The following is a 27,971-nucleotide window of genomic DNA, read 5'->3' on the forward strand; positions in this document are numbered from 1 at the left end:
AAAACAACAGACTTGACCTGGAACACTGTCAGACAGTGACGGGGGCTCAACCCATAAATTTCACCACTGGAGGCACACCAGTATGTTTGTGCTTCAAAACAAACCAATAAAGATTACTACACTTTTGTAACCTCAACTAAAAGCAAAATCACTTTTGGCCAGCAATGTGTTTTCAAGCAGCAGCGATTCAAAAGTTGTTGACACTGTATTCAAAACCCATAATGTCACCATCGTCGTGCCACAGGAGACTGATGATTCAAAACATAGTTTAACTGCTTCATACTGTTTCTGTTTTACACCCTTTTAATATTGCAGATACATAAAAATTTATGTAGTTTTCATATTGACACGAAGTCTATTCGTTTTTCCGGACAAGTTCACTTCTTCTTCCTGCCCTTCTGCTTAGGTGCTTCCATTCACCTGAACCACTCACAGCCGCCTGCTGTGTGCTGCATGTTTAAACAAGACTCACCAATGTTATCTCAACTATAACCAAAACACATATGGGGAAAGTGTTTATGTTAAACAAGCTCACGGTTTAACATTATGAAGAAGCAACTGAGACACACCTCAGTAGGTAATCAGAGCATGTTTCGGGCGTTCCACTTTAATAGTTTTACAACATATTCTTGGAAATTTCTGTGGTTTCGAGTCATAAATTCTGGTTATGTAATCAGAGGATTACAGTCGGAGCAAACAGATGGCACTGCTTTCTCTGAACGTGATGTGGTAAAGTGATCAAGGTTTGTATGTACTGTACACAGAGGCCTTGACTAGAGGTTGGCTCTACATGGTGATTGAATGCTGGTTTGAGGATTGAGATGAATTTATCAAATTTAGGCCTGAACAAAGCATAATACAGAGGTCTGTGGTGTTAAAAAGTAAATTAATGAATGTTTAAAGGTTTTCAATTATAAACCTTTATTTCATAGTGTAACCTGTGCTGATGTTAAGGGCTTTCTGAAACGTGATTGTCTGAGTGATCTTGTTTTAACTGTGTTGACCCAGCAAGTACCTCAACCTAGTTTAGTTTAATCTCTGACAGAGAAGTTAATGTGAACTAGAAAACACATCACTTATGTATAAGTGTAACCCCACGGTTGACAGGATGTTGGAAGGACCTCACTGCTCTCTGCAGGCTGCAGGCAAACACACAGTGATGGTGGATCACTCTATTTTTCCACTTATCCTATAGATGGATGGGATGTTGTTATGCTGTCATGTTCTCATGTATCTGTGTTGTAAAACCATCAGGGGTTACAAGTGAAAGCTTTTGCAGGTCTTGTGGGTTACAGTCAACATCAGTAATCAAACAGATTATTCAAATAGTCTGTTGAAGTTGATAAAAAAAATGTCTGAAGTTCATCTTGGGTGACAGATAATATTTCTTTGTATATTATTCCACATAGAGCAGAAATTGGATGCATTGTGCAACCTCAACCCTTACAAATGTGTGTTTTAAAACCCTTAACTAAGTTGGGGCTATGTTCTATGTTCTAGATTGAAATAACTACCGTGAAAGGTCTGGAAAATAATCTTTTAGTAACCAGCAAATTAGCTGTTCAAGGGACCAGAAGTAATAGGGTGGCAGGATGTCTGTATCTGCATGAAAATGCCCCTGAACACACACACAGGCACACACAAAGCTAAAGGCTTTTGAACCCATCCCAGAACATCTAAAATGAAGACCACGTGTGCAAAAAAGGTCAGGAAAATCACTACTGAAATGTAGCCAGACAAGCAAGAAATGTAAATGAGCAGCTTCCTCAAATGCTAAATGAGTCATATTGGCTGACAACCCAAACAGTTGCACTGCATGTGGATTCTGCAAGAGCTGTATAACATGTCTCCTTCAACTTCAGGCCTGAAGCTTATATATGATGTAGTGTGTGGTACACCTGCAGCTAAAGTAGGATCATACTGTAAAATCCACAGTTACAAAATGTAATAAATACACAAGCATAAATAACAGAGCTCGTTAACAGAGAACTAATGAAGCAACTGTACTGCATGCATTGGTTTTCAGATTGTTCTTCACATTAGGAACTGAAATGGAAAACTGATACTGAGGATACCCACAAGTGGAAAACAGGCCAACATGTACTGTGGCTTGTGATTGTTGGAACCTCTTCCAGTGATGGAGACGTGGCGGAATCTATTAGACAGAAGTCAGTCCAGCTGTCAAGCTTTGATGCAGATGAGTTACTAATAGTTTGGAAATAAGGGGACAGGGGAGGATATTAAATTATCACTACAGTCAAAAGGAAACCTTGAATCTCTGAAGACGTATACGTTTCACCCCGCACAAAGCAATTATCATGAGACCTTGTTTTTTGGGGGGTGGTTTTTTGTAGAATCAGGTGAAAATGTGCGACATTTTTTTCACTGGTTACTAATGCTTCTTTAACAGAAGTGATGACATTTTGATATATGCGCCATATCTCCCCAGAATAATCCTGTTAACATTACTTGAAAATAACTTAACCTGCGACGGCAAACTCACCTCACCCCCGGGCAAATTTAGCCTCACTGGTTTCTAGCAAAATAAGATTTTAAGACTGAATAATACACTGAATGATTTGTCAAGATAAATGGATTTTGCAGCACCGAAAACTGACTCTTATTTCCAGGTGACGCCAACCATTTTTTGTCTAAGTTTACACAAGGCTTTGAATGGATTCCGCAGGCACAAAGGTCATATCACTCCCTCGGCATGTCGTGGGATGATGTAAGCGCTAAAGTCAAGGTGAAAATGAAGCAAAAGCCAAAAGAGGATATGAAAGATTCCCACTGGAGTGTTGCGTAACAGCACTTGGACAGTGATGCCTTGTCCAAAATTCCCTGGTGGCATATAAGGCTTTGGATGGTTAGCTGTGTAGTTCAGAGCCTGATTGTCGGGCTGTAAGGTTGAGTAAAGTGCCATGTCTGCAGAAAAGTGACTGACTGGCTTTTCATGTAGAAATCGTGACAGGACTGCTCATACGGACGTAGAACAGGAGTAATCAAAATGCAAGAACACATTCAGTAACCTTCAGTGAAGATGTGGTTTGATGTTAAACCAGATGTCTGAACAAAAAAAACTTTCTGCTTTTGTTATTATATGAGAGCAATAGAAAGCTGACACATTCATGCATGCTTGTGAAGACTCAAAAATACAGACATTTCTTCTTTGCATTGTTAGAAGACAGGACAGAAGAGGTACAAAACATATATATGCACACACTAAAAGTATACTGACACTCTAGAAGCACTCACACACACTCATTCACCTTATTAGCTTTCAGTAAGTCAGCCAGGAAGATCATCCAGAGCTTCTGGTGTCCCTCTCTGTTCAGGGATTTACTGTCCCTCTCTGAGGAACCGTTAGGTAATGCTGCTTTACTGCCAAGAAATCCTGGGATTCTTTAAAACACAGCCACACCAAATGGAGAGAAAGCTATCAGGAGCACCTGCTGTTTCCATGAACCTGGCTTGACTAGGCTGAACCCAGGTGATCCCGCTCACATCACCCAATAAATTGCCTCGTGCCATGATGGAGTTTGACAGGTAGAAAGTGGGATTTTTGAGCCTTAAGGCAGCTCATACAAGGATTGTTTCAAAGTGGGTGCAATTCAATATCTCCGTCGCTGAAAATGCCAAGTGCAAAGAAATAAAAAGGGATTTGTGTTGGTGACATTTTCAAGTTCTGTGAGATTTAATAGTCTGACTCTGAGGTGCAAAGGGACATTTGAGAAACCGGTCCACATGTTTTACTCTACTGCTCGTGTTTGTCATTTGAGAGTGTGTGCAGCTGTTTGCAGTCACCCCATGAGAAAGCATGCTTCATAGCATTTTTTGTGTGGTCACTCTGGTCATTCTGGCTAATCTCTTTTAGTTTTTGGAAAGGTGCTTGTGTTGTCAAAGAAAAACTGAGAAGAGTGGAATGGAGAAGAGGAGCTATATGTCCTTCAGCATCTCCTGGGGTTGCCCAGAGTCTCCTCCACCTCCCCCTCTCTGGGGCGCCTACCTTATGCATGAGGCGCGTGGGAGGCATCTCAACCAGGTGCTTAACTGGCTCCTCTCAGCAAGGAGGAGCAGTGGCTCCAAGCCCCTAACTGAGCTCCCAACCCTGTCTCTTTACTACCTATAGCTCTTGACCATAGGTGAGGTAGGAACATAGATCTACCTGTAAATCAAGAGCCATGCCTTTTGCCTCAGCTCTGGCTTCACCACATTGGACTAAAGTAGCTCCATTGTTCCCTCACCAGGACGCCTATATACTAAACCTAATACTTAACACATTCTGTCCTTTTAGGTTATGATAAGGGTGACAAAGTTTTGTTTACACAAATACCATCCTTAAGTTCCCTCTCCTCTCCAGCATGCACTTGAATGAGCTAGCATTTTTATTTTACTTATTTTATTCTTATTTATTTATTATTGCACTTTGTCACCAAAGTTGGTCCTGCCCGATTTCTTTGCTGACATCAGATAAAATGGAAAATTGAGCAAAAAGCTGTGACTGTAGAATGCTAATAGGCTCACTAAATATGCACTCTACAGTGAGATAAGACTTATTACTTTTTAATTTGATTACTGTAACTCTATAATCTCTTTCCTCCACCCTCTGGTTTTCTGTGACATTTTGACAGGGTTAACAGGTCTGCACTTTGTTTTCATAGGCGTGAGCAGTTACTGCACAATATTCTGTACTAATGGCTTTGCCAGCTGCTGTTTCTCAGGTTTCTGTTTTAATGAAGTAATGATGATGGATGGGTAGAAGTACTAACCAGAAGTCTGACTGCTGAGGGGGGTAATTCTGAGGACGACCATGGTTTCTGTACTAATTTCTAGGTTTTCCTGTGTCTGTCTGAGCCAATAACTTGGTATTTCTACCTCAGAAGAACTGAGAGTTGCAATTCACCATGTGAAAATGAACAACATGACCTTTGTGCAGTCATTATATAAGCCACAAGGGCTTGTAAGCCAAGTAGGTCCATAAGGACATGGGACAGAAGGACAGCTTTAGTGCAGGTTGCTCATTCTTACAGCAGAGTTAGGCTGCAGGATTCAAATGTAGCAGAGAAAGCCTGGAAGGAGATGGATCATCCTGCTACAGAGCACAAAATTAAGTCCTTTCTAGCAGAAACAAAGGAAGACACTTTGTCTCCACCTGTCAAGGAAGTCAGACCTAATTATAACAAAAAGTTGGTTAGTGTTTTCTGTCAGTCTATATTGTTAACATGCTCTCTTTGTATAATTCTCTATTCAAAAAATCTAGGATACAACAGAAGAATCAGTTTATCATATTCAAACTATTCTCTGCCTCCTTGTGTCATGGATTCTAAAGGATCTCACTGTTGGATGCCCTTTGTCCAGTTGACATTCATTAAAACTTGGCTTCTAATCCACATAGAAAATTGAAGAATCTGGCATGCAGGCCTTTCATCCAGTTGGAAAATCTACAAGAAAAGTCTGTTTATCAGGTGCTCTCTTTGTTTCCCTTTGAAACCTTTTCTGAGCTGGAGCATCAATTAAGAGTAAGGACTGTACTGCGATCTGCTTTATGATAAAACCTGAAGTTTTAGCCCGCAAAGGTTTTTTTTTCTGTGAAAAATCCAAATGAGGTGTAGCTTGTTAAAGTATATAGTCCACCTGTTGCAGAGCTAAAGATTGAGTTTTTCATTAAAATTGAAATAAGACATATGGGATTTCTATTGTAGCACTGTTGGATCGTCTGTCACATTAAATTAAAACCTGAGTATCTGACATTTGACAGAAGCCCACACCAGCCAATAGGAATAAAACCAGGCAAGAGAAGATGATTAAATTAAAAATAATTTTACTTACGACTTTTTAGACCACTCAAATTTAAGAGCTCACAGAGATGCTTCATGGATAGTATGACTTATAAAATCCAGGACCATCCCACTTTATACTCGCATCGTCATCTTGAAATCTCTAAAACAGTCATCTGGACAGAAATAGTCTAGTTTTAAAGCAAAAAACATGCTATTACGGATATAGAATAATAATAAAAACTTCATAATTATAGAGACAATTCCTTCTTTTACATTCCTAGGGAGGAAAGGAATAAGAAATGTTAGATAATCTGGTTGTGAGCACCCCATCGCAGGGTTAATGCATAGTGCTGGATCTGTACAGTTATTGACCTGCTGCCATTTAATCTGGCCTTGTGCCTGTCTGTCTGTCTGTGTATCCCTGTGTGTAATATGTTCAATCATCTCTGTTGGCCTTTACGGTCTAAGTCATGTGAAGGAGTCTCTCAAACAACTTCCTGGATCAGAATTTGGAAAACAGGCTGTTATTAATCAAGCACTGCCACATGCTTTGGATTTATTCTTAAAAGATTTGTTTAAATGCAGCGCTGTGGTACTTCTGCAGATGGTTATATGTTTCTTGGAAATGTCATGATTTGGGATTAGCAACAAGGCTGGTGTGGTTTTTTTCTTTGGAAAGACAACAAAAATCTATGAAAACAGACTCTTGTTTTGAGACGTGGGCTAAGTTACAATATGTAAACAAGCGCGTGGCATGATGAGACTTGAACAAATTGGTAGTGCTGGGATGACACGAAACTCTGAAGTATACTCAAACTTTATACCATGATTTCAACACATTCATTTTATGTTTCTAGGCTGAATTTACAGGTACACGTTACACGTTCAGACTTCAGGTCTTAATGCTCAATTCTGATTTTTTTGGAGAAATCCGATGTTTTGGTGTTTACAAAAAAATATGCGACTGCTACCACTCTCCTGTGTGAATGGACTGTGGCCCTGAAGTGACCTGCATGCGCAGAAGAGGACACGATGTCACACAATGTGTGCTTGTGTGGCTTTGTTTACGTTAATGTCCGATCGTAGCCAACATAATTACAACCAAATAATATTAAGAAGAACGCTGAGAAGGAAGAGAGCAGTAGCTGCAATGACTGTACAGAGATGTGTGTGGGTGCAGGTGGTGGGATAATGATGTGACTGCTTTTAGCGACACTGACTTCATTCATAATTTCATAATGACGAGAACCTTTGAATACGTCTGCGAGCGCCTTTCTGTATCACTTTCATGGCAAGAGAGTTGAGATCTCCCTCATCTGTGAGCAAGTGCGTTGAGTTGGGCTTTACTTCCTGGCAACAAGCGCTTGTTGCTAACAACACTGCCCACTCCTGTGTCGCAGAATTGTGACCTCTGTCGCCTTTCGCTGATGCAAAAGCCGCTCAGACTGAGGTCGCATTGCAAAAAATCAAATACATATCTGATTTAGGTGGCCTGGGTCGGATATAAAAAAATCGGAATTGAGCTGTTCAGACTGTCATGACAATATCAGATACAGGTCACATTCGTGCAAAAAATTGGATTTGGGTCACTTCAGCCTGCAGTGTGAACGTAGCCTAAGTGTTGTTTGTGGTTGGAATCTCTTTTTTTGTCAAGATTTAACAATTAGAGTCTTATTCTGTTGGATTAAGGAGGACTGACATACATGTGTTTGTTTTTCAAAACTTGAAAAAACTTTTTGTCGGGGAAAAAAATGTCACAAATGTCACAAGCAGGAGAGCATTGTCACTGAGCTACATCTCTCTGAACTCCTCCCACGTCAGATATTGTATAGCTTGTTGTCCAGAGAGCAAACATTGGAGGGCAAGATGGAAAGAGAGCTAGGGTTTGGTAGCTGAGCACAAACCACCTGCCTCCCGGACACACAGTGATTCACTGTCCCATCCAGTGGTGTTATACTTTGTTTATATCTCTGCTATACGAAGACGTTTTCCCAACATATTGCTACTTTAATGGAAGAAAAGTTTTCAGTACTTTTTCCACTGCCTGTGCATTCTTAATATGTGTGTGCATGTACAGTAGTCCTACCTGTGTGTGTTTTTCTCCATGTGTTTGTGTTTATGTAGACCACATGGCATCTGTCAAGTGCCAGCTCCTCCCTCCTCAGGCACATGTGGGCAGCAGAAAACAACACAAAAAACACTACAGAAACCTGGCTGTAGAAACTGGGTCAGCACCTCCACAGGCGTTTCACACAGAGACACAACACGTTGAGGGGAAAATGCGAAAACGTGACTAGAGACTCCTGTTGAGAAATACAAACAGGCTAATTGTAAAGGGCTGATTTGGGGGTTTTCATAATGAGTTTCACTGCGATATTAAGTTAGTATGAAGTATTTCTCTTCATCTTTGTATTTTTCCGTTACATATTTTTCATCCTCTATCTTCTCCTCTTCCTCTCTGTTTGTATCTTTAGCTGTATTTCTCATAATCTGTCGTCTGCGGTTTCTCCAGCAGTGCTGACTTTTTCCAACAGTCTATTTATTTTTAATATAAACTATTGCACAGTGTCTTCCAGCATTGTGTGGGTCTAGCAAAACCCATTAGGTCAGATAATATAATCGACTTTAACAGACCCAGATGAGGAATTAGAGCCAGTCATTTTTGCCCTTTTAAAAACCCCAGATATAGAAGCACAGAGCCCACCATGTTTAGTGTTTAAAGCCATTTATTATTGTAAAAATGTGACAAAATAGCAGATGTATTGAAGCAAAAACGTTCTACTAGCTACCAACAAAATTATGATGACCTGCCAAAGAAGCCAACAGAGCTGGCATCTTTCAGGCAGCAGCCAACATTTACAAGCACGTGTCTGGTGTTTATTAAGCGCCAGACATTTTTCTTGGCAGGGTTCAAGGGCCTATGAAACAGTATGTGGACCCATTGGACCCTGAAACCATTGAAACAAATGCAAATGGAAATTTTTTGCATTTGTTGGAATTTGCCTCAGCAGGATGCCTCACCTTCTCAGTGATCAGGCAGCCACTGTATTCCACCACATTTCTGCAGATAATAATCCTCTGTCCGGCTTTGTTTGGATGGCTTCCAGTCAAGGGGAGAGGAGAGCAGAATATAAAAAAAAGAGAGAGAGAGAGAATATGTCAAGAAAAACCACAGAGAGGAGAGGGAAGATGTGAGAGGAAAGGTGAGAGGTGCAGAGAGGGAGGAAAAGGAGATGCAAAGAGGATGTGTGAAAATCCACCCATTTCCTGCTTGTCCATCATCGAACAATTGATCTGTTCAACCCTGACCTGACACACACACACACGTCTAGATTTGTCACCCTCTTCACTTTCTATAAAGAATGTCTGAAACTGGCAGAACAAGGAACACTCACTTTTTCATTGTTGACAGTCAGTGAAAGTCAGTGGCTGGGTTGCAGCTGTTTGTGGATTCTTAAATCCACAAAAAGTTTTGGCTGTATAATATAATAAATAATGGTTTTATCTGCATTTAAAAGGACATTTGTCAGTTTGTTGTCTTGGTCTTGTGATAAGATAAAGAAAAAGAAAGGTTTGATTTACGTGGTTTGGAGAAATTTATACAATATGACATAAACCTAGTAACATAAGATATGCGACGTTCATTTTGTTAAATTAAGTTTAGGAGAATAGGAAATAGAGTTGGAGACCCGTGCTTTAGACCCTAATTTTATTAACAAAACTATTTAATGGGGAAAAAATGAAACCAACCTCAGGAGGAGGGATGTCTCCTCCAAGACGGACAGCCAGACATTCAACAGATGTGTGTATGGAAAGAGCAATGTAGTAAATTTACAATGCAGACAGTCAGGTAAAATTATTTTTAGTGATGTTTAGGACTGTGTCCATTTGCCAGACTTGTTCCATTGAAACTTCTTGCTGTAGACTCTTAGCCCAAAGGCAAACAGGTTTAACGAGTAAAAAGGCGTTGCTGCCTTTGACTTGAACCCTGTAACACAGGATAATGCTATAACATGGATTAATATTAAGTGCCTTGCCCAAGGGCAGTTTGATGATGTTTCCTGAAGGAGTGGAGAGCGTTAGTCATTCACCTATTCATTTTTCTATTTTTCCATTTCTTGTAACAAGCCAGCGTGTCTGAAATCTACGAGCTTAGTCAGTATACACAGTGGAAGATCTGACTGCTCAGAACAAGCTGATGGATTTGAACGGTGTCTCCGGCCATTGGCTTTAAATCTGGTGACAGTTTTGAGGTATCAGCAGACACTTGTTTCCCCTCCTTAAACTTCCATCGGCCTTGTGAAAACGTCTCTTCGCCTTTGCACGGTGCCCTGTGGAGTTTCCATGCTAGCTGACTGACCTCTGCCTGTTTTCGTTTTTTTTTTTACTGCATCTGGTTCCCATCCTGCTTCCTGAGGTTTAGATTAAACCCTCTTGAGTTTCCAGCTGTTTGGTCGCCTGTTCCAGTCACTGTAACTCTGAATGGATGAAGCAGAAAGGGAGGAAGGGACAAAAAAGAACACACGATGTAGAGATTCAGGAGAATGTCAGGAGAAAAATAGAGATAGAGAAGAACAAAGGCATAGTGTGGTAAATGAAGTTTATCCCGTGTGAGAAATCAGCTGCACTCAGGTCATGATAAGGTGATTGCCAGAATAGAACCAGTTCTGCTGCGAAAGAATAGACCTTTGTGGAGTGATTTTTATTACTTTAGATTCACCTGGAAGCCTGTGTGTTGCTGTTCTGATATAATATGTTGATTCCTCACATTAGTACATGATACCCCATGTTAGTGGATGTCTGGTTTGTTGTGTGAGGTGTGATTTGATGACACCAGGCTTCACGCTCAAGCTGTCATTGACTGTAAGCTGGGAAATGTTCTGCTTGACCGAGCGCCGCTGTGAGAATCACTGACAGCCTCAGCACTAATATAGCACAGGTGCACAGTATATGTCTGGACGGACACAGAAAGATGGACATAAATTTGTTGCAGAAATACGTTAAAGTGGAAAACACATGCAAGTAGCAGAGGTATTGCAGATTCAGATGTTACATCTGGCAACATGTACATGGCTACAGCTGCGTAGGGTGACTGATACAGCTGTGCTGGTGACATCTAGTGGAATCAACTGGCAACGTTTTACTGAAGAAATGTGAAAAAATCTTCAGTCTGTCCAGCTGTGGAAATTTCAGCATTGTTATGCAGATGCTAAAGATTCTGCATTGATGCAGTGACAGAATATATTCAGGAATATGGAGCTAATGTTGAAAACATTATGATGTTATTAACATCATAACATTTTCAATCCGCTTTCAAGCTAAAGAATGCAACAAGATAGGAGCTTATACCTTTGCTGCCCACTTTTGAAGAAAGGCGAAAGATAAATGTTTATGTATTTAATTTAGTGGCTGGTCTGATTTTTTTTATATGCACTCTTATATAAAAATGTGTCATTTTTCCAAGTATTGTGTAAATAATTGTGTGGAAACGAGGGTTAAAGGCCTCATAGCATTCACATGCAAATCTCAACCCTTGTATATTTTAAAGGTTGATGATGATGGTGATGGTGCTCTTTCTTATAGCATGATAGATTCAAACATGTAACACACTTTGTTGTGTTTCTCCCCTTTAATGGTCTCAAACTGTCGCTCATGTCACAGGTAGTCACCAGTCAGGCTGAGATGTGAAAACAAATGAGCACAAATGTCACCTTTCCACAGTTTATTTCCTTTTAAAATAATTCATACAAATGCATACAGTCACAAACATATCTTTGTCAGGTTTCAGTTTTGACCAAAAATAATATTTACTGTAGAATATAGAATATGTATACTGTATATTGCTACGCCTACTACTTTACCATAAAGGGGACCAAAGGTAGGCAACAGTGGACTGTGTGTTACTACCAGGGATGGAATTTCTAGAAGCACCTCAGCGTTTTAAAAGCTAGTCTGTGTGTCTCATTTTTACTTGTGGCACCCATCGGTTTGAAAGAGGAATGCTTATGGTTTGTATTAGGAAGAACTAGCAAAGAGTTTTTCTCCCACACAATGGCAGGCATCTGGTGAGGAAAGATTAAAGTTATTCCAGCACTGATTTGAAGATAGTTTTTTTTTGGCTAAAGGCTTAATGCACCCTCTGTACTAGGTATGTGGTTCAGCCTGGGCTGTGAAATACTCACCAATAGCTAGCGAAATTACCATCCCTGATTGCTACGCTTACTACCTCACCATGAAGAAGACCAGGTAGGCAACAGTAAACTGTTTTTACTACTCAGCTGCTGGTAGAAGGGGATCCAGAAAGCACCGTCACTCAGCGAACACACTAGTATTAGTAATAAATATTCTGGAGGGCTAGTGACATGTTGTGGGATTGTAACCAGTATGGATTGCTGGCCATGTTAAGTTCAAAATATTATTATTATTAGTTGTGTATTGTTGGTGGCAGTCATTGTAGTGATGCCTTGTGGAGATACTAGCTGCCAACCCCCTCCTCCCAGTGCTGCTTTTTTTTAGACACAGATACAACCAAGTCACATTGACACAGGCAGGCAGAACACAATATGTACACATAGACACAGAGGCCACAGAGGGTGGGTAAATGGTATACTCTGGAAGGACCCATATTGAAATATTAAAGGGATACTAGTGTGGAGGAAATCATGTACGTTCTGACATGCTACCGCAAAATGTCTCCCCCCCATTCCATATATATGCAAGATACGGTTCATGTGTAGTTTCTTCATTCTCACAAGCAAGCTGTTCCTCTCTTAGGAAATCTCAAAAGGTTGATTTGGGAGTCTAAATATGGAAATTAGATTGGACTCTTCCACATCTGTCAGTAAGCATTAGGTTTCCATAACTGGATGTGACAAGTGTACAAGTGAGTTCAGAACTTCAAATAGAAAGTTAAGTGGAGTTTATTCTCATCTCTGTTCTCATTTATAGTTTCAAATGTCAACTTAAGTAAAATACTGATTTCGCAGAATGAAGCAGGTGCACTAGGCGGAACAGAAAACAAGACAAAATTCATTTCTTCAAGACTTCTAGGCTGCTACAAACTCTTAGTGCATACGTCATAAATTAAAATGGTGATGACAAATAAAGTTGTCCTACCCAAGCATACCATTTTTTTGCCACCTCTCTTTAAAGCCATTTCTCTCACAAAACCCCTCAATTTGGGTCAAACATTTACACAAGTCTCAAGAGCACATGTCCCTTAAACATAACCAACAAAAGCAAACATTAGGCAAACAACTTTAGCTCTTCTTGTGTTAAAGTTCTTTTCTAATGTAGTAATACACAAAAAGGCAAGCAGGTAGAAAAACAAAAGCACTAAGTGGCATAAAAATGAATTAAAAAATAAACATTAAAAAAATAAAAGACCAACTGCAGAAAACTGAATTTCCTGAGATGGTGTGCAAAAAGCTGCCTCTTTTTTTAGGGGGCTTGCTAATTTGGGGAAATGTTAAAACAATGAACAGATGTTGTATTCTCAAACCAGTTTGGCTACGGAGAGAGAGAGAGCTCCTTTGTTTTTGTTAAGACTGGAATACAAATATTAATATGTTCTTGCTGTAAGTCTAAAAACTGTACACAGACAGGTTACATTCATTTTATAACCTACTACTTGCTTGTACATCAAACTAAGGAAAGAACACGGAGAAGAGAGGAAGACATGAAACCTGCCCCTCTAACTTCTGAAAACACTACAGTCTAAGACAGCAGAATGTGACTAGTTATTGTTTTTATTTTTATATGTGGCCGAGAATGTGAAGATCAGTCTTTGATCACAAGATCCGCTTCTGGTTGGGGCAGAAGACAACTGTCTGGCTCTTTGATTAGAGCCTTCAACAGCTGTCCACTCCCCGCGCACATCGCCATCTTCCTCTTCATCTTCTTTGGAGTGTGAAATGGCTGTTGGGAGCCAAATGCCAGAGAGTTATGAATGGTATTGGGACCCTCAACCAGCCAATCTGACACTCAACCTGTCTGTTAACAACTTATCACTGGGGAACTTATCGCTAGGACACCGGTCGCCATGCCAACTGCTACCAGTCACCAGACGACACGGGCGAGCATGTGTTTTTTTTCTGTGTGAGTTGGGGGGAGGGGGTTGGGGCTACAGCTGGTCATTTGGATGCTGCTCTCTGTCACCCTCTGGTGGTTTCACTGTGTTTTGTCCAGGAGATGGGGCATGAGGAGGGTGTGTGACAGCGGGCGGGAGTGTGTGCGCGATTGGCACGGTGCTTTGCACGATGCCTTCAACAGGAGGAGGGAGGCCACCAGCTGGCAAATTCACCACTCCTGGAGTATACCTGGAGATGAGATATGTAGATTAAAAACAGAACCATCCTCATTACAGCCCACTTACACTAATTTTATGATTACCAGGCTGATTAATAATTAATTTGTAATAGTGTCAAACTGTGAAGATCAGTAGTCTGATGTAAAATGAGACGAGTGGACTCATAAACGTCAACAAGAGGAAGGGGTCCAGTCAATTTTAATGGAATGATGACATCATTATTCAGAAATCGACATTTTCTGACCTTCTATTAGGAAACAAACTCAAAATTCACAAAAAACAGACCTCATAAGCACCTCTGTCTTTGAATGTGAATGCATGTTGGCATACAAGTGAAAAAACATAGCCAAAGTGTTGTCCTGTCATATGTGCCGTTTTCTGTTATTACCAAGCTGAATTCCTCATGCTATGCAGAGACACACTATCCATCTGTATAATTATAGACTGTTGTGCTACTTCTCTTATCAAGTTTAGTCACTGCTGTCATCACATCGGCTAACACTGACACACTGGAAAACAGGGCTGCAACAAGGCCTCCCTAACTACACTTGAAAAATAAACACAAGCTCCTCCTGGCAGTGGAAATGTTGATTTTCAGGTTCTTGTCAGTTGTTACCTGTAAGCCCCGTTGAGCTCAGGGTGGACGGTAGCTGGGTCAACTCCTGCCCAGTGGTTGTTCTGGCTAAGGAACTCTTTATTCACACAGTTTTTCAGACTGTCTGGGATACGACCTAAAAAAAAACAGGAAGGATATAAAAACTGTCAGTAAAGAACCTTAGATTAATAGTCCTGAGCTCTGTAAGTCACTCAGGGAAATTAGTTAGTGTTACTGCAATACATTTCGAGGCAGGTGTGATTTATTTTTTTAACCATGGTGACCGGCTTTCTGTAGAGATGCACAGGTTGAACGGACAGAAGCCACAAGAATGTGGAAAAGGAGGTTGTTTCCCAGCTCGACTGCACCAGAACACCTAAAAATATCTCTTTTCTTTGCTTGGGGGTTCACATTTTCCAAATGGGGTTATGTTTTCTGTCAACACATGCGAGCGTGCACCTCCGCGATAGTGTGTGCACTCTACCTGTCACAGCTCTTCGGATCTCTCTGGCTGCCTCCTCTCGCATCTCCAGCGATGCCTGTTCACTGTACCACGCAGCATGTGGTGTGCAGATCAGGTTGGGGGCATCCTTCAGTGGACCCTGACTGAAACTGACACATGTACGTAGAGCACGATCAATCTGAGCTCCACTGAAGCTTTTTTTTTTATAGTATAAACAATATACATATTGTATATCATTAAGAGTGCATGTTAGAGGGTAATGATGGAGGATCCACACACACAACTCTCACCTGTAGAATTGTGTTTGATTCCCACATGGGACCCTACATTTGTACAGTTGTTTCATTTTCATTTCTTGTTTGCTAATGTTTTGTTCCCCTTCAGTCACTGATAAGATTTGGGTGATTTGTTGTGCGACAAAACAAACAAGTGAGAGACACTATGTTAGGCTAGTGTGTGTGTTACCTGAAAGGCTCTGTCTCGTGAACATCCAGAGCAGCTCCACGTATCCTCCCCTCCTTCAGAGCTTGAGCCAGGGCCTTCTCATCCACCAGACCCCCCCTGGCTGTGTTGACCAAGAACGCCCCCTGACGCATCTTTGTGACATAAACAGATGTACACTTAGTGGTTTGGTTGAATTGGTGAGAATTGTTAACAAGCAAGAGCTGGTGCGTAGAGAACCTGATGAATTTGTATGTTGGTGTCTGGGCTTCCCTGGATATTTGCCTCCTTAATATTAATGGCTGTGGAATGTAATAACTGATTACCTGTTTGATGGTGAAGTCGTTGATCAGGTGGTGGTTGTGTTCGTTGAGGCTGCAGTGCAGTGAAACACAGTCAGAGTGGAAGAGCAGGTCCTGAGGAGGAGAGGCAGATAATGACAGTTTGTTGTTTATACTGCTTGGTTCTGGAGAATAGCTGTATGGGTGTGTATTGCTTTTAGCAGTAAGACTTTTGCGTCTGTCTTTTGTTTTTTTGTTGACATTTTCACAGATACACTTAAAGGCAGCGTCCCTTCTATCCTGCAAACGTGAAATGACAGCAAACGGATAAATATACATTTGTCATGGCGGATAGTGGAAAAGACTATTGGTCTTTTTTTAAAGTCTGAATAGTATTTTAATGGAAATGGTTCTGTGGAGAAAGTCAAGTGTTGCTGTGTTGTTACCTGTAGTGTGGTGACCCGTTGTAGTCCCAGGGATCTTTCTACACCGTCAGCCAAATAAGGGTCATAGAAAATCACATTGAAGCCAAAGGCCTTGGCTCGCAGGGCTACAGCCTGGCCCACCCGACCTAGAAACACATGAACACCCACAGGCATGGAGTCACACACATTTACACTTGTTTATCTAATATTTCTTCTTTGTCTTGTTTTTAATGCAGACACACTGCTCTGGCTGCACAGGTTTGCTCATTATTCCTGGAAAAAAACCTCTCAGTCTGTACAAGGAGGAGATTTGCATTCAGCTTCTGCTTAATCCGCTTATATTTTATTGGCAGTAACTGCTTGGGAAGCCAATTTAGCTGAGCTAAGAACAAACCTTCCCAAATGAAAAAGATAGGAAAATACTTAATGATTAGAAACTTAACAGCTTAACCTTGTACCTGCTAAACATCCACCATTGTGAGCGTGTTAGCATGCATTTAGCGCAAAGCAATGCTGCGCAGTGTGATACTACAAAGTCATATTTGTGCCATTGCTTACCAAGCCCTATGAGCCCCAGGGTCTCTCCTCTGATCCTCGCCGCTCCTGATGCCACCTCTCGGATCTGCTCCACGCTCTGAACCCGCGTGCCCTCCCGCAGTGCCTGGCATCAATAACAACTAATTATCGCATGCAGATATGAATCACGCTACCGAAACATGACAGTTCAACATGATCCAAGCATATTTCACAGCAAGTCAGGACTTGCGAAACGTAAATCCTTTCAGATATTGTGAGTCTAAATAATGATTTGAGGAACAAATCATTTTACTGTACCTTCTACACTTTACATCAACGTCTTTCAAATACAGCAACATTCTAAAGAAAATGAAATGTTTCAATATTGCTGATTTGTCAGTAGACAACGATACGTAATTGTCGAAACTACAATAGTAATAATCGAATGCACACCTTGAGTTAGTTCATTTAAATCCAATTTATTTCAGTCTCTTTTATCAGCCGCACAGGGCTACAAACCTGGTGCAGCCAGGTGGTGCGTCGGTACAAGGTGAGGATGTGACATAGCGTGGAGTCCGCCGTCTCCTCCACCGAGGCAGCTGGCATATTACATACAGCTATGCCTGTTTGGAACAGAGAGCAGATAAGGGTTAGTAATAGCTTTTTCAGTGATGGGGGCATTTGTGGGGAATGGAGGAAGTTTGGTGAGAAGTGTAGGCGGAAAGTGTAAAGTCAGCAGTTTTCTCTACAATATATTAAACTACTCTGTGCGTTCAAACAGCAGAGCCTGTTGGTAGAGGAAGATAGCAGAAGTTAGAGAAGCTTAGGCTGTTCCAGGAAAGAGTTGAGTTTATAAGATTTAGTGAGTTCACCTTTTTTAAATTAAAAACATGGCAGCTCACATTTCTAGCTAGATACTTGAGTGTTTCTTAAATCCAAAAAGCCTTAAAAATGGCTCCTTTAGACTCAGGCTTAAACATATAACTGTAATCATTGCACATTGCCGTAATCCACTAAATATACACAATAGTAACTAAAAATATGTAAAAAGTGAGTGCTAGTCAATCTGCTAAAGAGCAACAAGGATGCATTTTAAGGTAGATTAGGTAAATAATCGGTGGTTCGTACCAAGTTCTCCAGCAGATTTAATGTCAATGTTGTCGTAGCCACTGCCGATGCGCACGATGATGCGCAGAGCTTTGAACTTCTCCAGGTCTTCTCTCATCAGAGTGATGGTGTGGTACATCAGAGCTCCTACAGCTTCATTCAGGACCTGAACACATTCAATAACACACAAACACACACAGTTAACTACATTTACTTAACTGTCAGTATTTAAGCAACAAAGTAAATGTCATGTCTTCAGTGTGTGTTTGTGTTCTGTGTGCCCATTTAAGGCTCTGCAGTAATGTGTCAGATGTGTCAGTAGGCAGATAACTTTATTATCACATAGACTAGGAATATACTGTATGAATATAGCTCTGTGTGAAAAGCACTCCAGCACCAGCCGTCACCTTTTAATTGGTTCTCAGTTAATTGTATGATCTTTTTCTCTCTCTGCTTCATGGGTGTGTGTGTAAATGGATGAAAATGACATGTGGTTTAATTACAGTAAAGAAGCCCTTTTAATTACACAATGAGGTGGCCCTTTACTAGAGAGCCAAAGAGAGAGAGAGAGAGACAGAGAGCGCATGAGATAGACAGTGAGCGAGTGAGAGCCATCTGTTTCTCCCACGCTGTGGCCTACTGAGCGCGCTCACAGAGAGAGTGCGTCTGGCAGACTCCCAGAACAAGACGTAACCCTGCCAGACATACAAACCCATTTACAACCATAGTGGCTGTGGCAAGAGCTGAGTCTGACCCACATTTAAAGTTTGCTCCTTGTACTACTTTATTCTACTTCCTTTTCCTATTCTTCTTTCTTTTGTGTATTTTTTATGACTGCTTTTATTGTTTCCTTTTAATTTAAATTATACTTCAGACTGTGTTTGGTAGATATCTCAGGTCTTTAAGCATTTAGTAGAAATACGACTAGAACATTCTTGCAAAGCGCTTACTTCTGTTTCACAATAAATATAAACACACTGGAGATGGCACATTCCTTTTTTACAATCTGTTAGGGGATCTTTACAGGCCTGACTGAGCTGCAGTGATTAATTGGTTTTAAATGACTGAAAATTACTTAAGTTTCTCATGTCACTAGATCACTTACGATGGTAAATGAAATGTCTTGGTTTTGGGCAGTTGGCTAGACAAAACAATCAATCCAGTGGTGTGTGTGGGAAATTGTGATGAACAGTTTTCAACATTTTTTTGACACTTTATAGATGAAGATTAATTAGCAGCTTAATTGGTTGCAGCCCTAATGAAGGTCATGGTTGGATCTAAGATTGACTGGGGCAAACTGTAAACAACTCAGCTGACTTGTTGGCAAACATATACTCTCAAGATGATTAATCAACATTTTTAAAATGTTGTTTTATTTATTTTTTTGATTGCAATACAAAAAAAATCAGAGGTGTGTTACCTTCTCGTGGATCTCCTGTGTGGATTGAGCATCACAGAAAGCCACTGTTGCTACATCTTTCAGGATGGGCATCTCCACAGTGCAGTCACGTCCGTCCAGCAGCGCCACCAGGGGGCGTGGGTGCATGGGCCCGTTCATAATGGGAGGCCTGATGCCTATAAATTAAAAGAAGAGAGGACAAAATGTCACTCAAACAACAAGTGGTTAAAAACAGGACATGTCCTAAACTTTCTCTCTCTCTCTATCTCTCACTCTCTTCTCTGGCCTGATGTGGTTGCTATGACAACCGTGACAATTCGTGTGGACTGGAGAGAAAAATAAGAATTTCCCAGAGCAGCTGTCTTAATTCCTGTTGTGTGCGGTCATGTTTCACAGCTGTTTTTCTCCTCATAACTTTAAATTACATTTATTGTTTGGCTTTAATTATTACTGACTTTTTGATGAAATCTGCTGACTCTTTGGAACAGGCAGTAATTAGGAAGATGGATGAGGCAGGTGCTGTAGGTACGCTGGCAGAAAATAGCACAAAGTATTGAAAACTTGCCCTCCAACAATGCCCTCAAACGCTGCCTGCAGACAAAAAAAAACACACACACACACACAGTGATAATGAGGGGTATCCTTTTGTATTATTTTAATTATGTTCACATATATTCATGGAGGATGGAAATGCTCGTCCCAACAGACTCCTCAGAGTGACTCTGGGGAGCTACTTACTTGGAAAAATAGGGCAGTCTTGACCGGAAAACAAATGAGCACGCTGCCAGAAGCTACTGATTAAATTTGTTTTGTCTTCTTTCATAGAGCTTTAAAATTTAAATCATTTTTATGTATTTGTATGAAAATAGATATAGACAAGTAGATGAGTGAGTGCAGCAGTTCAGGAGAAACAGAGATGTGACACGAGAGACAGTCAGTTACTAAAATCTGTCAATATCCAAAACCTTTCCACAGAATGTTTTATTAAATCATCATATAGACTCAACCATTACCCAGAGAGTGCTGCTGGGCTGTACAGGAGGATAAGTGGCATTTAACAAGCACCTGACAAGCCCACTAGTGGGGTTCACCCTTGCTGCAGTCTTCCTGTTTCTCTAGGTTTCTTTCTTTCTTGCCACATAACATAAAAAATGAATCATTCCAGCTCATTGATCCTCACACAGATGAAGATTCGAAGGCAGCCTCTGAGTGTAATTGGAATTCTCTGACATGTAAAGGGTTGACAGCCATCTAAAACACTACCGATAAAATAAAAGCAGAGTTGTGCCTGTTTCTGCTGACGCTGACTGCACCCATCACTCACCCCTGACTATTTTTCCCATCTGAGATGTGCAAGCTGACATTCCACATAAGCAACCTCCTCTGTCATCACACTCAAAATATTCTTACTCAAACTTTCTTGAGACCTCCAGATGGATATACACTTGACCTTCCTCCCAGTGTTTTGAGTTGCATGGGCTGACATTGTAAGAAATCATTAAACTGGTTCAGCATTCTGGGGTCTATGCAACATTTTGAATGCTAAAAAGATCCTTGAGAAACCATACTTGTGGACAGAAGTTTGGCAGCTAGAGTCCCAAAAATTATTGAGAAAGGCTAACACACGCGCAGCAGCCAACAATAAGAGGCCCATAAGTAAAATCAATTAAAGGAAAAATCCCGACTGGACACATTTTCAGTGCTTCTCTTTGGTTTTTCTTCATTTTTCAGCCCATGTGTGGAAAAAACTGAATATGAACTGTGGGTTGGCCTGTGTACCTTGTTTTGTGGTTGCATCATGGTATCTCAGGCTCCTCTGCCTTCAGGCAATTTCTTCCTGTGAGAATGTTTTATGATCAGAGAATTGCATCTGATCTAACCCTGACATTTAACATTGACATTTTAATTACTCAAGCTTTGTAATCTTTTTTTAACTCTGCTTCCTTTCTGGGAAAGTGTTAACACGTCACATCACCTACATTTGGCCTGCTAGTTTTTTAATGCTCCACTTGGACAGAGCACAGTGACTAGAAGGTAAAGAATGTGTTGTGCTGAGCTGCTCCCAGTAGGGGATAACTGTACGAGTGACATGAATAAGAGGCAGAAGACTTGCCCAGATAAAATGTAGATGGATGCTCTTCCTCTGTCTTGTGCTGTTGTGGAAAGTAAAACAGCTTGAAGCTGCTATTTTTTTCCACACTCTCAGTGTTTTTTGTTTTCCAGTGTGCTGTGCATGCAGGGTGAAGTAATGTATGCAGTGACGTGATGCATTTCAGGTTCACGTTTCAGTGCACTGTAGTGTTCAGGGTTGGGCTGTGACAGAGAATAAGCATTCAAATTATCATTATATTATATTTTCCATGTGGTACTAAATACAGTGCACTAGTACCAGGAGTCATTTTTATTCATAGAGCTTCTGTGTCCAGTCACTATTTCATTTTTGGCTGCATTTTATTTCAGTTTTTCCATTTGTATTACAGCTTGCATGTGTCACTGTTGACCCTTTCAGCCAGGATTGTGTTGAATCCAAATCAAGGCTGTAGCCAGTTGGTGAAAAAGATCATGTGAAGTTGTTATTCAGCTATTTTCCCAGTGACTATTTCCACAAAGTGTAATGAAAACATTAAAGATCAGCTGCTCAGCATGGTTAGGAAGTGGCCAGCGCTATCTCACCTGCTAGTTTGGAGAGGAATTTCCTTTCATGCTGGCACAAAATGTGCCTGCTAGTTAGCTGTTGGCTGTAGTCGTTGTGGTGTGTTCGAGTTTTTGTCTTCAACACAGACACTGTGAGGAGAGTGTGTGTGGCTAAGCCCAATCATGCTGCAGATAGAAACTCAAACTTGTGATCATGCACTTGTGTGTTTCCACTGATTTTGTTGACAACTTGCCTCACTTGAAGATGAAAGCATTACTGGCATGCTTTTGCTCATAAAAACTAACGTTGAAGGGTGGATTATCGCAGTACTCAGAAGCTGCACTGAAGCAAAGACAGGTTACAACCTTGCATAGTCAATCACTCAGTTTCTGTATTGTCTTTTTATCTGCGCTGTCAGATTACAGCATGAAACGTGATCTGATGAAGCGGCCCCACAGCGCAGTGAAACCAATAAGGTGAAACTCAAATCCTGCTCACAATTCCTTTTGTGGCCCGGTAAAACATTAGCTTCCCATAATAGGATTTGCTTGGATGCCACTGCACTTACACATCAATACAAAATCTATGGAGCATAGCTGAGAAATTGGAATTCAGCAACAGTCAAAGTACTCTCAGGCTTCATTATAGACTTCACTGTAACTCACACACACACACTACACAGAACATTTAAATAGAGACACTTTAAGAGTGATTTAGAATTAAAGAAGCACAATTCATGAAACTTTTTCATCCTAGTCATTTATCCAGCAGAGTGGTATTTTCTTAAGAAGCAGCGCTTCCAGACATTTCTCCAGTTCACACTCGGTCAGACTGAGAGAGGAAATAGCTGTCATTCCAGCACCATGCATGACCTTGGGAGGACCAGCTCTACTGAGTAGTACTACAAGATAAAACACTGCACCCATTCGCTCTCACTGTCTCTTTGCCACAAACCTCGGCACTACACTATAAATATTAATCCCCCTTTCTCTCTCTCTTTCTTTCTCGAACAAACGTCCATTATTTCTTGGTCTCTTTTATAAATTGTATTTTCTCACGTTCCCATCACATTAAACAGCCATTAAATCCTTCATTATATTAAATAATTGCCCATTTTTTTTCTCTCTCACCCTGCTCAGTTCCTAAATTCTAAAACCCTTATCCATCTCTTCCCATCTCTTTTCTCCCTCCCTCATTATATTAAATACTCTACTTCTCTGTTCCTCTCTACCCCCCCTATAGCCCCAGGGTTGGGTGACTGCTGGGAGCTTTCACAGTGCAAACAGGCCTCTTAACAGCCAGCGGGGCCACAGCTTCAGCTCTGCTCTCACTTTCTATACTGTACTGTAGTTCCACTACATTTTAATTAGGATTCCCTACTTTGAATAATAGACATTTTTTAAGGCAATGTAGCTGTAGTGGTTTGTAGTGCTGTAGGGAATCGTTAACACATAAAGATTGTTCATTGTTTGCTAGAAAAAAAAAACAAGCTAGGTTTTTTAAGACTTGAAGGACTAATTTAAATCGATATAAAAATGGCATCGCTTGCAGAATTTGTAAGCAGGACCATCATGATGGTGATCCAGTTTGACTGACATTTAGAAATGGAAAAAGCATCTGCCAAAGACTGCTGGGACTGCACCATGAGAGCCAGTGGGAAAGCCCTGCAGCAGCCTGCCCGCATCCAGCTGTCACTGACCAGCCCACAAGAACAGCTGGATCTTTGTCCCAGAGGAGGGAGACAGTGATTTCAGACAAAGTTAACAAAGATAGCAAAGGTGAACATGAGTGGAGAAGTTATTGGAAACTTGTAAAGTATATTTCTCTTTGGGGATGTACTGAGTGAGTGTAGCACTCCTACAAATACAGGAAATGTCTCCTCTGTGTCTTTAGTATAAAAAAAAACCTTGCAGCTGGTTTTTTCTTCCGGTACAAGGATTAAATCTCTTTTTAGTCTTGATCCAACTGAACTTAAAGTGAATCCTGGCAGATGACACATTTACATTTCTGCTTCCACTGTGCAAGTGAGATGAGCGTTGCTGTGGGCGCCTCTGATCGGTCGGTAACCTGCGACAATCGTAACAAACAGCCGCCGAGCCACACCATCGGCTGATTTATAAATCAGCCATGGCTTCTGTGACATGCAGCAACATGACGTGGTCTAAAAGCCCCTATATTCTCATCTTTCACCCAGCTCAGGGTTGATCTCACCATCCCTTCAGCTATTGATGCCTCCTTTTCAGATCTCCATCTCTCATTTCATCCTCGCTTCTCCAATCATTCTTTATCTTCTTTGCCATTTCCTCTCATTTTTTTTCATCTCCTGCCTTCTCTTCTCTCTCTCGTGGAGAAAAACACTATATCTTTTATCATTGTATTAATATCCTTAAAGAAACGTGTGGATGCTGACAGATACAAAGTGTTCAGGTAGCCCTCTGCAGCCTTTTATTCTCTCTCTGTCTGCCCACACTATAGGGAGGAAAAAAGAAGACAGCCACATCCCTCACCGCCAGTCCACACATACAAACACTCTGCCCCACCCACACAACTCACACAGATATACAGGTGCATGCTCAGCATGCCAATTCATACTTAACCTGACTTAAATACAATGTCCTAGGACATAAGCAACTGCTTACTCTTACACATGATCACCATGCAGGGCTCTCTCACACACACACATACAACACAAGGTCTGTATTTGCAGGTACAGTGTCTGCAGGGGAGTTCAGGCCTGTCAGCGTTTTGTTCCCATAAAAGAACCAGCAGCAAAACAGACAAGGAAACGCGTTTGGTAGCAGCTTTGCTGTAGCAACCACTTCATGGTTATAGATGTATGTTGCAGTAGTTCCTGATTTTTAGAGAAAGAGATGATTATTTTGCAGTTTTTATGAGGTAATCTGAGGGTAAACTGGGCTGTAATGCATGTCAGCACTGTGCACTGTTGATATGGAAGCTGTCATAAATCATGTTCAGGTTACTAGCTTGAACTATAGGAAGTACTACATTTAAAAACAGGCTGTAACTGGATTATTGTATGGCTGCCAAGCATTTATATTGGATTAACTGTTAATATGAAGGAGAAAAAAAAATTACAATGACTTTGAAGTTTCAATTGGATTGGGGTCAGTTTGGGTACTCTGGAGTAAATGTGGCCTCCTAATGGATTATTAAGGCTATGAAGCATTTATTGTATTTAGATTAAAGGTTCCTGAACTGGAGTGTAGAGACCCATGGGGGGGGTGCTTTGAGTGGGTTAAGTATTCCCAGCAAAATTAATATTTGTTCCAGTTATTATAGTGGGTTTCTGATTAATTAAATTATTTAATATAATTAGTGCTTCACAGCCTACCTCCTGATTGTTGTTTTGGTATGTTCCATTGTAGGCCTGTTATTTTTTCTATGCGTGGCTCTCCAGCCACCTGTCTTATAACTGTTAAGCCTCTCAGTTAAAAAACCTTCAAGTATTACATTGCTGACATTCCTTTCATGCAGTATTTTATGTCCAACAATGGCAAGACTTTCAGTGATGGCTAGTAGAGCCACAGTCTCTTTGCTGAGATATGTGTGAGTGCAAAGAAAATGTCTATTTAACTTTTCCAACAGGGATCAGTAGTGACCTGTAATCTAATCAGGCTTTTAAATGGCCTGGGCTTGTCTGTAAGCTGACAGCATGTCATCAAACGAGCAGTTTGCTTGATTTCGTCCCTTGACATAATAGAAATTGAACCATCTTGTGGGAAACTGCCTACAGCTATTTGCTGCCTACAGTTCTTATAATCATGTTTATGTCTTATATACTAAACAAGTTAGTCCACAATAAAACTGTTTTCTAGTAAATCTGATGTAACAGACCTGTCTATTGGCTTAATTAACTGAATTTTGTGCCACATATACAGTGAACAGGTTTCATGGCCGACGTCACAAACACACGGTCGTAAAACTGTATAATGTTTTAGGGGAATTTTGAGTTGAGACGGATCTTAGTAGCTGGTCTCACACGTCTTTCAAAGCTTCTACTGAGGTGGCATTAGAGGCTTTGTGTGTTATTTATGAACAAGCAAAGGCAACATAAAGAGGAGGGTCTTCTTAGCAGTTTACCAGTGTAGTCTCTAGAGACTCATAGACTTCTGTGACTTTTTTGATCTGCACCCTTTCCCATTGAAACAAAAGCCAGACGTTAGCGGGTCTTAGCGTGAAAGGGGGCCTATGTCACTGATCTAGCCCTTCACAATGATATGACCCAGCACACAGATGCTTTCTAAGACATGAATCAGAACATCTATCAATCACCAGGGCCAGCATGCTCATTTTATAGAAGCCTCCCTATAGAAGTCATAACGAACAAAACAAACCCTATGAGCAGATCAGTGTCACCATTATTGACTGGTAGAGATTTGTATGTGAACATCATGTGAACATCTTAAGATGGAAATTCTACCTGAATCTAATCTTAAAAAAAAAATAAATTATGCAATTTCCCCATTGTGGGACTAATAAAGGTTTCTTAATCTTAACCATAAATTACACTTGTTATTCTTGTGACCTTGAAGTCTTAGGGTGAATCTGGAGAAGATGTCTCCCACAGCGAGGGGAAAAGTTAAAAACAAACAAACAATAAAGAAAAGAAAAACTCAGCCCTCAAACTTTATCTTTGATGTCATCAAGAGAAACGTCTGCAGCCTGTTGATGACATCACATGTAATCTCTTTTGGTTTCTTTCCAGGTAAATGGCTTCACAAACCCACATTTAAGTGGCCACAGATTTCTGCATAATAATGATAATCATTTATTTTCACACCCTCCTCCTCCTCTTCCTCCTTCTCCTCCTCCTCCTCCTATACCGCCTGCTTCACCCCCCACCCTGCCACCCACCCCTTTCACAGTCCTGTCAGCCCTACCTTGATCCCATTTTCTAGAATAGTCCTTTCCAGCCCCTATCATAAGGTGCACCTACCACCTGTGTGTGAATCTGACTGTGTGCAGGTTTATACTTGAATATGTGTGAGTTCCTTTTAAGTGTGTGTGTGTGTGTGTGTGTGTGCGCATGTGAAATGTGTGTGCTTTAGTGAATGCAAACGCTCTTTTTTAAAAGAAGCACAATGGAAGGGAAATATGTGTCATGTCCTTGCTAGCCCTCGAAGGAGAGAGAGAGAGAGCGAGAGATCTATTTCTGTCGCCACAAATGGAGGTGTTCAAGCAGCCTTCAATAGCAGAGATTTGCTTCTTCACATGCGCACACACACATATACACACACACACACACACACATGCAGCTTTAGTGAAAAGGCTAGCCATTCTTGTGTGACAAGAGAAGCTGAGATTAAAAAAAAGATAATAGAGTGGAAGAGAATTAAGAAGAGAGGGAGGAGGAGGAGACGGAAAAAAGGAGAGGAAGAGAGAGAGAAGGGGGAGGGGAGAAGGAAGGCAGAATAATGTACACTGAGTTCACAAATATTGGCGCGCACACACACACACACACACACACACAGACACAGACACGCAGTTCCCACATAAAAGCAGGGTGCTAGTTGTTTACCTAGAGGCATGCCTTTGTTGAGGAGATGTGAGCTTCCCATGGTGTGTTCCCCAGCCGGCCAGCACACAGCAGAAACCTACAGTCTTCACACAGCACACATGAACAGGAATCCAGTCAGCATATGGCGGCTGTGGCCAGCTACCTCGCTTCCCTTAGTCCTTCTCCCAGCCCCTTAGTGACAAGCATACACATGTGCTCCCCCTCTTTTCTCTCTCTCTCTCTCTCTCTCTCTCTCCCCTCCCTTCCGTCCCCTTCGCTCGCCTGCTCTCTCTATCTTACCCCTCCCTCCCTCCTTCCTTCCTTCCTTCCTTCCTTCCTTCCCTAACGTTTCTAGCTACCTCCCTCCCCTTCCTTTCCTGACTTTCTATTACAGAAAATCTCTCTGTCTTTCTGTCGCCAAACAAAAAAGCACACAGGAGGCAAAAACTACAGCAGTTATAGGAGCAGGAAGGAAAGAGAGTATAAAAGAGACGGAGGGGGAA

General features: G+C 41.1%; 1 protein-coding gene across 3 annotated transcripts; it reads right to left on the reverse strand.

Annotated features, from left to right (window-relative positions):
* Positions 1–27,909, reverse strand: LOC114442631 (C-terminal-binding protein 1). Of its 3 annotated transcripts, none has more exons than XR_003671363.1 (12): positions 27,490–27,908; positions 19,337–19,491; positions 17,938–18,082; positions 17,329–17,432; positions 16,852–16,954; positions 16,315–16,439; positions 15,914–16,003; positions 15,612–15,742; positions 15,168–15,295; positions 14,705–14,819; positions 13,517–14,098; positions 1–11 (listed from the first exon to the last, which is right to left on the reverse strand). XR_003671363.1 is itself a non-coding variant. In XM_028416370.1 (12 exons), exons 3-12 carry the CDS (start codon positions 19,472–19,474, stop codon positions 13,903–13,905), a joined length of 1,275 nt encoding a protein of 424 aa, XP_028272171.1. In that variant the 5' UTR covers positions 19,475–19,491; positions 19,771–19,906; positions 27,490–27,909; the 3' UTR covers positions 11,889–13,902. The 3 variants fall into 3 exon arrangements, 2 of the variants coding, with proteins under 2 accessions (XP_028272171.1, XP_028272170.1); XM_028416370.1 differs by lacking the exon at positions 1–11 and adding an exon at positions 19,771–19,906 and having other exon boundaries at positions 11,889–14,098; positions 27,490–27,909; XM_028416369.1 differs by lacking the exon at positions 1–11 and having other exon boundaries at positions 11,889–14,098.
* Between the last annotated feature and the right edge of the window lie 62 nt (positions 27,910–27,971).

Source organism: Parambassis ranga, chromosome 10 (assembly GCF_900634625.1).
Source record: "Parambassis ranga chromosome 10, fParRan2.1, whole genome shotgun sequence".
Classification (NCBI taxonomy): domain Eukaryota; kingdom Metazoa; phylum Chordata; class Actinopteri; family Ambassidae; genus Parambassis; species Parambassis ranga.

Coding starts and splice junctions, on each gene's coding strand:
- LOC114442631 (XM_028416369.1), bottom strand. CDS start 27,529: ATGGGAAGCTCACATCTCCTCAACAAAGGCATGCCTCTAG. Junction 15,743..15,913: donor ACGACTTCACCATCAAACAG/GTAATCAGTTAT, acceptor TATGTCACAAAG/ATGCGTCAGGGGGCGTTCTT. Junction 14,820..15,167: donor GATCCGAAGAGCTGTGACAG/GTAGAGTGCACA, acceptor GTTTTTTTTTAG/GTCGTATCCCAGACAGTCTG.